We start from the raw sequence: 8,770 nt of genomic DNA, 5'->3' as shown, positions 1-8,770 counted from the left end.
CTATTCTCTGATAGTGATTGTCAGCCTACAGAAAAAGACAATTCCCTTTGTCTCTGCTCTGGCCCCAAATCAAAGCAAAAAACCTCCAACTACTTAGAAACCTGCTTATCAGCAGCCCCAAAGGAAAAAAAAATTCGTGTTCAAATCTGTGCTCCTTCGAAAAAAAAAATCAAAATCCTAAAAAAAAAAAACCCCTGCCACTTTTGTCTCCAGGCAAATGGGTGGAACACCCCCCCCCTCCCATTTAGTTTTAGGGGGGAAAAAAACCTCAGGTTTTCGAAGACTGTGAATTTCCCTGCAGGAGATGAACTACTCTGTCTCCAGGCAAAGAAAACCTGCAATTCACAAAGATAATCCCCTTTTGTCTCTGCTCTGGCCCCAAAGCAGAGAAAAAACTAGTTGCTTTCAGTTGGACCTCCTTTCCAGCAGCCCCAAAGGAAAAAAAATATTTCCTTTTTAAAATCCGTTTTTCTGGATCAAAAATATCTCAAATTGATCTCAAAATGATTTCAGGTTAATCCCACCACTCTGTCACCATGTCAAGGTTCCTTCCCACTCTGAACTCTAGGGTACAGATGTGGGGACCTGCATGAAAACCTCCTAAGCTTACTTTCATCAGCTTAGGTGAAAACTTCCCCAAGGTACAAATTAATTTTGTCCTTTGCCCCTAGATTTCCACTGCCACCACCAAACTTTAACTGGGTTTACTGGGAAACGTAGTTTGGACACGCCTTTCCCCCCAAATCCTCCCAACCCTTGCACCCCACTTCCTGGGGAAGGTTTGGTACAAATCCTCACCAATTTGCATAGGTGACCACAGACCCAAACCCTTGGATCTTAGGACAATGAAAAAGCATTGAGTTTCCTTACAAGAAGACTTTTAATAGAAGTAGAAAAGAATCACCTCTGTAAAATCAGGATGGCAAATACCTTACAGGGGAATTAGATTCAAAACAGAGAGAATCCCTCTAGGCAAAACCTTAAGTTAAAAAAAGACACACACAGACAGGAATATCCATTCTATGCAGCACAGCTATTTTCTCAGCCATTTAAAGAAATCATAATCTAACACATACCTAGCTAGATTACTTACTAAATTCTAAGAGTCCATTCCTGTTCTGTCCCCGGCAAAAGCATCACACAGACCCTTTGTTTTTCTCCCTCCTCCCAGCTTTTGAAAGTATCTTATCTCCTCATTGGTCATTTTGGTCAGGTGCCAGCGAGGTTACCTTTAGCTTCTTAACCCTTTACAGGTGAGAGGATTTTTCCTCTGGAGAGGAGGGATTATGAAGGAGTTTACCCTTCCCTTTCTATTTATGACAACAAGTGAAAGTGTTTTGCCACTGGCCATGGGGGATTTTATAGCACCGGGGACAGAAAGGTGGTTCCCCTTCCCTTTATATTTATGGCAGGTCCTTTCTTATGTTATTATAAAAATACATAAGTGTTACGGCCACATTGTGACTGACAAATAGCTTCCTTTCTCAGTTCCCCCGTGTAATTATAAGATAACTCCACTGGGATATAAATCTTGTTCTTACAGTTCAGTGGATAGTACATAGAGCTGCACAAACAAGTCATTGTGTCAGGAAATTTTAGCTCGTACTGACTTCACTCGTGCTTTATATCTGGCCTGTTGTAAAATGAGGCAAACATCAAGATAAGCTGATGTACCCCCTGAAGACCTGTGTGTACCCCTGGAGTACACGGACCCCTGGCTGAGAACCACTGATCTCCACTAAAGCACAAGGGAATTGGCCTCAAGACACATTGCATCACCTGATCAGCCAATGTCACATGCAGGGCTGTGAAATCTCCCATCTCCGGGTGCACCAGGATGTCATGGGGCAGCCCCAGCCCATCCCCCAGGGGGCAGGTATTTGCCAACCTGCCGGATAAAACCGCAGCCAGATGCTTCCTCACTGTTCTGTCACTGCAGCTAACATCCAGGCACCATGTGGGTGGCTCTGCCCCTCTGCCTGCTGTCCGCTCTCCTGGCCACAGGTGAGTCCCGTCCGTCCCCGGGCACAGGGAGCCAGGTGGTGGGGTCGAGAATTCACTTGGGGAACGTGCCGCTGTGGATGGCGGATTCTGGGGTCAGGATGGAATTTGTGGGTAAAACCAGCAAGAGGAAAACCCGGTGCCACGTCCCCCGGCTGACTCAGGGAGAGCAGGGATTGGAGTCTGGGACTCCCACAGCCCATGCTAGGGGCCTGGCCAGCGGGTCTGAGTCCGTCTGTCCTTCCTTCTTCTCATTCCTCCTCCACCTCTCGCCCGAGCTTGGGGTCATCCCGATGAGGAGCAGCACCCCCGTCCACATGTCATCCTGCCTAGAAATGTTCCCCTGCCTGTCAGCGCTGAGATTCCTGCCAGGACTCCTGGGTTCATTCTCCGGGTTTGAAAGGGGAATGGGGGTGCAACGGGTGGGGGCTGGGAGCCAGGACTTCTGGGCTCATTCCCCAGCTGTAGAAGCGGGCTGGGGTGTAGTGAGTTTGAGCAGAGATGGCTGCAAATCAGGACTCCCGGGCTCTGTCCGTGGCTCTGAAAGAGGCGTGGGATCTCGTGGGTTAGAGTGGGCTGGGAGTCAGAAGTGAGGAGTTCTCAGCTGTCTTCTTGGTTCTAACCCTGAATTGAACACATCTTTTTTCTACCTCAGTTTCCATATTTCTTTGATAGGGATAATATAACTTTCCAACCATCTAGGGACATAGAAGGGGCGGGGAAGGTGTTCTGAGGTTTAATTGATGTTTCCACATGAATGCTCTAAAAAAAACAAAGTGGGAAAATCTTCCTTTCTTTCTTTCTTAAAACTACCTTATGCTCACGTAATGAATTTAAAAGCCCCCACGCTCTGGAGAGGAAAGAGATGATGCTCCTGGGATCGCTGGCTGGAGACGAACAGCCATCAATCCAAAGGTTTAACAAGCCTCAATCGTATTCTGAAGAAGAGAATTGGCAGGATCAGCGATGAAAAGTGGGCTGAAGTCGAGTGTGGCTGAGCTGATGTAACTCTGAGAGGCAGAGGCCTGGAGCAGAGAGTTACGGCGGGGTGTGTGTGTGTGTGTGAGAAAGGTTCACCACAAAGCCAGGCAGAAACCCCTCTTCAGAACAGCCGAATTCTTGTTTTTCTGTCTACACAGACGTGTGGGGTTTGTTCGCAGGCACAAGCTGCACCCCAGATAGCCACGTCAGCAGCTGAAAATGTATTCTAGCCACACACTCAGGCAGCAAACAGACTTGTCTGTGGTTTTGAGTCAGATATAAATGACCAGATAGCAAGATGCCTTTCCCCATCCGGAGAGTTAAATGGAACTGGGCAGAACTGCTGCAAAAGCAGGTGGAATTTCTCCACGATCTGCCGGCCCACACGTTCAGTGAGGAGGCATTGGTGGTTACAACTCCCACAGCGCCACCTCTTGGTTGCTGGTGGTATTTCGCCCACGGGCACTGCCTGAGGAGGGGTGTGGAGCTGGGGTTTGTACTGAGAATGGATTTTTCCAACCTCCAGGGAGCGCTCTGCAATGCGAGGTGTGTGCGTCCAGAGAGCAATCGTGCTCCGGCCCCCTGCAGCCCTGCGCCCCCTGGGAAGGGACCTGCATCACCGTCGTGGCAGAGATCAGGCTGGGTGAGTGAAAGAAGATTTCTACTAAGTGTAGACACCATTGTCCTCCTGAAGCCAGGGGTCGAACCCAGGAATCCTGGCTCCCAGCCCTTCCCCCTACTCTAACCAATAGTCTCCTCTGCTCTCCAGGAGTAGGGACTGCTCAGTCTGGAATGATAATGTCATTGACGGGGGATGGGATGAGATGGGGTATTGCAGTGGGTGGCTGTGGGGCCTGGATCAGACAGAAGAGAGGATTTTATCGCGGGGGGTGGGGAAATGAGATTAGTTGGGGGTGGGGTGGATGGAACAAAAGGGGAGGATGGAGCGGCTGGGGGTCCATTGGGGAGCTCAGAGGTGATGCTCTGTTTCCCTTCCACAGAGGGAAACTCCTTCTCCTACACAGGTAAATCGTGCCTGGAGCCCAAGAATTGTGAGCCCGGCCCCTTCTCGCTGACCTTCCCGCACAATGTCACCGCGCGGGCGAACATCGCCTGCTGTGACACCGACGGCTGCAACGCCGGGGCCATCCCAGGTGTGTGTCTGCTGCAAACCTAGAGCCCTGCTCCGGCCACACCTGCCTGGAGAGAACCCAGGAGTCCTGGCTCCCAGCCCAAAGCTCCCATTCCTAACCACTAGACCCCACTCTCTTCCCCGAGCTGGGATTGAGCCCAATGTGTGGTGACTCCCCACCCTTGGCTGACTGTGTGTGTCTGACTGTTCTCAGTGCCAACTGTGAGCTCCGTCCCCAACGGCCGGCAGTGCCCGTCGTACCTCAGAGGGGGGCCACATCTCTGGAACGGGAAGGGGGTCTTGGCCTGCACCGGCACCGAGGACCATTGTGTTGTGGAATCTGGGATAGTAACACGGGGTAAGTCCTCCAGATGCGGGCGGGGTCTGAACACAGAGTATGAGATGGAGCCCAGGTGTCCCGGCTTAGTCCCAGACCCCCTTGCTCTGACCCACTAGACTCCACTCCCCTGGCAGAGTTGCAGAGAGAACCCAGGAGTCCTACTTGCTGAGATGCCAAAGGAGCACCCAAGGAGGATAAGGCCACTGCGGAGAAACTAAATGAATTCTCTGCATCAGTCTTCACGGCTGAGGATGGGAGGGAGATTCCCAAATCGGAGCCATTCTGTTTTGGTGACAAATCTGAGGAACTGTCCCAGATTGAGGAGTCATTACAGGAGTTTTTGCAACAAATTGATAAATTAAACAGTGATAAGTCACCAGGACCAGATGGGATTCGCCCAAGAGTTCGGAAGGAACTCAAATGTCAAATAACAGAACTACTAACTGTGGTTTGTAACCTACCATTTAAATCAGCTTCTGTCTCAACTGGCTGGAGGACAGCTAATGACACGCCTGTTTCAAAAAAGGGCTTGTTAGCCGATGGCCAAGGATGTTTGGTGAGGTGCCAGCTATGCCCGTTTATACCATCCGTGACTTTAACCACTAGGACGCACTGTCCCTTCGCGGCGGGCAGCCCGGGCTAGGCTGACGGATGCCCCAAGGTCCTAACCACCCGTGACTTTAACTGCTAGAGCTCAGAGCTCCTTCGCAGCGGGCAGCCAGGATTGACTGACAGGTGCCCCAAGAGTTTGCCCCGTGGAGGCGGCACAACTCAACGCGAGGCTCTTAGTACTCTCACCTAATGGCCAGACTTTAGAGCCAAAATGGCTGAGGTTCTTTAATTGTGTTGGCTGCTTTACAGTAAACCAGAGAAAACAAGTCAGGCTTATGCACAAATGGTTCCCAAAATTTATGAAGCTAGATTCTAATCATGTGGTTACAAAATTGCTAGTGCCTACTTATTTAAATGTAGAGATGTTACACACACAAACAGGTTACAAAACTGAAGCCACAATCCCAAAAAAAGAAAACAAAGTACAGAGCTCTATTTCAAAATATGTGTACACTAAAGATAGGAGATCAGGTGTGGGTGCTTCTTACCCTCCTTGCATCTCTCGATTCCAGCGGTGCCAAGCCAGGATCGGTCACTCAATTCCACGGAAAGACGAATAAGGGACAAGGCTTAGGGACCCTCTTAGCTGCAGAAGCCTTGGGAGGCTGTCACTTATCTGACCAGCAGATAGATAGTGAAAAGCACTCCAAAATCATGGTGCTGTAGGTCCCCTACTTATACCTCTGTACTCCTTTATTCTCTTTCTCCTTTCTTCTGCCAAATTAGGGCTGGTCTGTCTGGGTGACGCCAAATTTCGCAAGAGTAGTTTACACTTGCAAGGGAGAGAAACAATAAGTGTCGACAACTGGACATTTCTTTTATCAGGGTAAATATTTTCCCACCTCGGATGTTGGGGTGTGTGCATCACGCTATTTAGTAGGGGCTAAGAGCCATGTCTGTCACAGGGCCTCTGCCTGCTGTGAGCTTAATCGTTGTATCTGTTCCCAGAGGCACATTGTAGCAGCACACCTGTGCTTTTCACAGCTTCAAGGCTGTGCTGGAATATATGTTCAGTGCCCTGTTCCAGCTTCCTCCTGTGTTTCCAGCAATGCTGGTCTGAGGGGGCGGGGGGTGGGGCTGGCTGTCTGGCTACAGGGCTCCAGAGGTGATCCCGGCAACTACAGGCCAATAAGTCTGACTTCAGGACAGGGCAAACTCATTGAAACTATAGGAAAGAAGAGAACTGTCAGCCACATAGATGAACATAATTAGTTGTGGAAGGGTCAACATGGTTTCGGTAAAGGGAAATCACGCCTCACCAGTGTACGAGAATTCTCTGGGGGGTCAACAAGAGTGTGGACAAGGGGGATCCCATGGATATAGTGTACTTAGATTTTCAGAAAGCGTCCCTCACCAAAGGCTCTTAAGCAAAGTGAGCTGTCATGGGATAAAATCCTCTCATGGCTCAGTAACTGGTTAAAAGATAGGGAAAAAAGGGTAGGAAGAAATGGTCAGTTTTCAGAAGGGAGAGAGGTAAATAGTGGGAGTCCCCCAGGGATCTGCACTGGGCCCAGTCCTATTCACCAAATTCCGAAATGTTCTGGAAAAAAGGGTAAATAGTGAGGTGCCAAAATTTGCAGAAGATACAAACCTACTCAAGATAGTGAAGTCCAAAGCAGACTGTGAAGAGGTACTAAAGGGTCTCTCAGAACTGGGTGACTGGGCAACAAAATGGCAGAGGAAAGTCAGTGTTGATAAATGCAAAGTAATGCACATGGGCAAACGTAATCCCAAGTAGACATACACAATAATGGGTCGAATTTACCACTCAAGAAAGATTTGGAGTCACTGTGGAGAGTTCTCTGAAATCATCCACTCCATGGCCGTCAAAAAAGCAAACAGAATGCTGGGGATCATTCATAAAGGGACAGAGAATAGGACAGAGATCTAACCCCAAAGATCGTGTTGCCTCAATATAAATCCATGGGACGCCCACAGCTTGAACACTGCGGACGGATGTGGTCGCCCTGTCTCAAAAAAGATCTATTGGAATTGGAAAGGCTTCAGAAAATGCCAACCAAAATGATGAGGGGGATGGAATGGCTGCCATATGAGGAGAGATTAATAAGAGTGGGACTCTTCACCTTGGAAATGAAACGGCTAAGGGGGGATATGATCGAGGTCTAAAGAAGGTTGAAGGGTGTGGAGGAAGTAAAGAAGGAAGTGTTATTTACTCCTCCTAACATAAGAACGAGGGGTCACCACAGGCAGCATGTATAAAATAAACCAAAGGAAGTACTGCTTCACACAACGCACAAGAAACCTGTGGAACTCATTGCCGGGGGAAGTTGTGAAGGCGCAGACTATAACAGGTTCAAACAAGAACTAGAGAAGTTCCTGGAGGACAGGTCCATCTGTGGCTATTAGCCAGGATGGGCAGGGAAGGTGGCCCTAGCCTCTGTTTGCCAGAAGCTGGGAATGGGCGACAGGGTATGGATCACTGGATGATTCCCTGTTCTGTTCATTCCCTCTGGGGCACCTGGCATTGGCCAGAGGATACTGGGCTAGATGGACCTTTGGGGTGACCCAGGAGGGCCATTCCTCTGTTATGTTCTCACGTTGTTCCAGGCCCCCTGCTCTGAGCACTAGACCCCAGTCTGCCTGCAGAGCCGGGTGCAGTCCTGCTGGGAGGGGAGTGTGTGAGAGACCTCATGAGGGTCCGGGGGGGGGGGGGGAATTGGGAGCTCCCAATCACGTCTCTCCCCCTGTCCAGGTAACATCAAACTGAGGAATACTGCGGCTGGATGTGGCTCTTCTGGCGCCTGCGTGAAGAGATTGTTGTTGAAGAAATACGCCCAGGGCGTGGTGGAGATCCTGAGCCAGGCCAAGTGCTACCCAGCTCCCAGGGCCGGTGGAGGCATCGGGGAGCCCTGAGCCCCGGCCTGGCATCCTCCCCTTCTGCTGCGTGTCGGGCTGCAGTGCGCCTCCCTTCAGTAGCCACGGGCTGCTGCTTCTCTTTGGGGGAGATTGCGGGTTCCTTTTGTGCATTGGCTGAATAAAGCGAGTTGTGGGGAAAGTACCCCCCTAGCTCCTTGTCCCCTGACCGTCCCGTACCGGGCCCCACCCCGCCCCTATCTGTGCACAAGTGATGCTGGCAGGAAGAGAACCCGGGAGTCCTGACTCCCAGTACCCCACCCTGTAACCCACCAGACCCCACTCCCTTATGAAAGCCAGGGATAGAGCCCAGGAGTCCTGGCTCCCAAGCCCCCTGCTCTAACCACTGGACCCCTCTCCCCTTGCAGGGCCAGGGAATGGAACCCAGGAGTCCTGCCTGGACCCCCTCCCGGAAGGCAAGGCCCATGGCTGGGGGAAAGGCATCAGCTGGCTGAGCTCCCCTGGGATGGAAGAACCTGCCATTCTCCCAAGTCTTTTCAGGTGCTCCCGGACCGTCTCCGGGGATCCCCGCTTTGCATCCGGTTCCGGTCCCTCTAAGAGTCCAGCCAGCCCAGCGAGGCAGGAACCTTCCCTGAATCCATACTTACAGCTTCTTCTCCCAGAGAACAAGCTGGCAGGGCCCCCACCCACGTGGGCTTTGCCTTCGATGGGGGGAGGGAGGAACGCGGCAGTCAGCACACACGATGGCCCCTGCCTTTGGGGTCAGCACTTTTCTGGTGCTAAAGTTCCTCATTAGCATCCCTCCGGCGTCTCTGCTGGGTCAGTGAGTCCCAGGGCTGTGCTCAGGGTGAATGGTTGTTACTCCGCTA

General features: G+C 51.0%; 1 protein-coding gene across 1 annotated transcript; it reads left to right on the top strand.

The window, feature by feature from the left end:
* The first annotated feature begins 1,955 nt into the window (after positions 1 to 1,955).
* On the top strand, positions 1,956 to 7,940 carry LOC125629736 (phospholipase A2 inhibitor and Ly6/PLAUR domain-containing protein-like). The gene is made up of 5 exons (XM_075122812.1): positions 1,956 to 2,004; positions 3,509 to 3,625; positions 3,984 to 4,136; positions 4,329 to 4,472; positions 7,780 to 7,940. The coding sequence occupies exons 1-5, from the start codon at positions 1,956 to 1,958 to the stop codon at positions 7,938 to 7,940; spliced, it is 624 nt and encodes a 207-aa protein (XP_074978913.1).
* The last annotated feature ends 830 nt before the right edge of the window (positions 7,941 to 8,770 follow it).

The sequence above is a fragment of the Caretta caretta genome, chromosome 24, assembly GCF_965140235.1.
Source record: "Caretta caretta isolate rCarCar2 chromosome 24, rCarCar1.hap1, whole genome shotgun sequence".
In the NCBI taxonomy this organism is placed as follows: Eukaryota; Metazoa; Chordata; order Testudines; family Cheloniidae; genus Caretta; species Caretta caretta.
The sequence above is the reverse complement of the archived record's forward strand: the minus strand, read 5'-3'. Positions and strand labels throughout refer to the sequence as shown.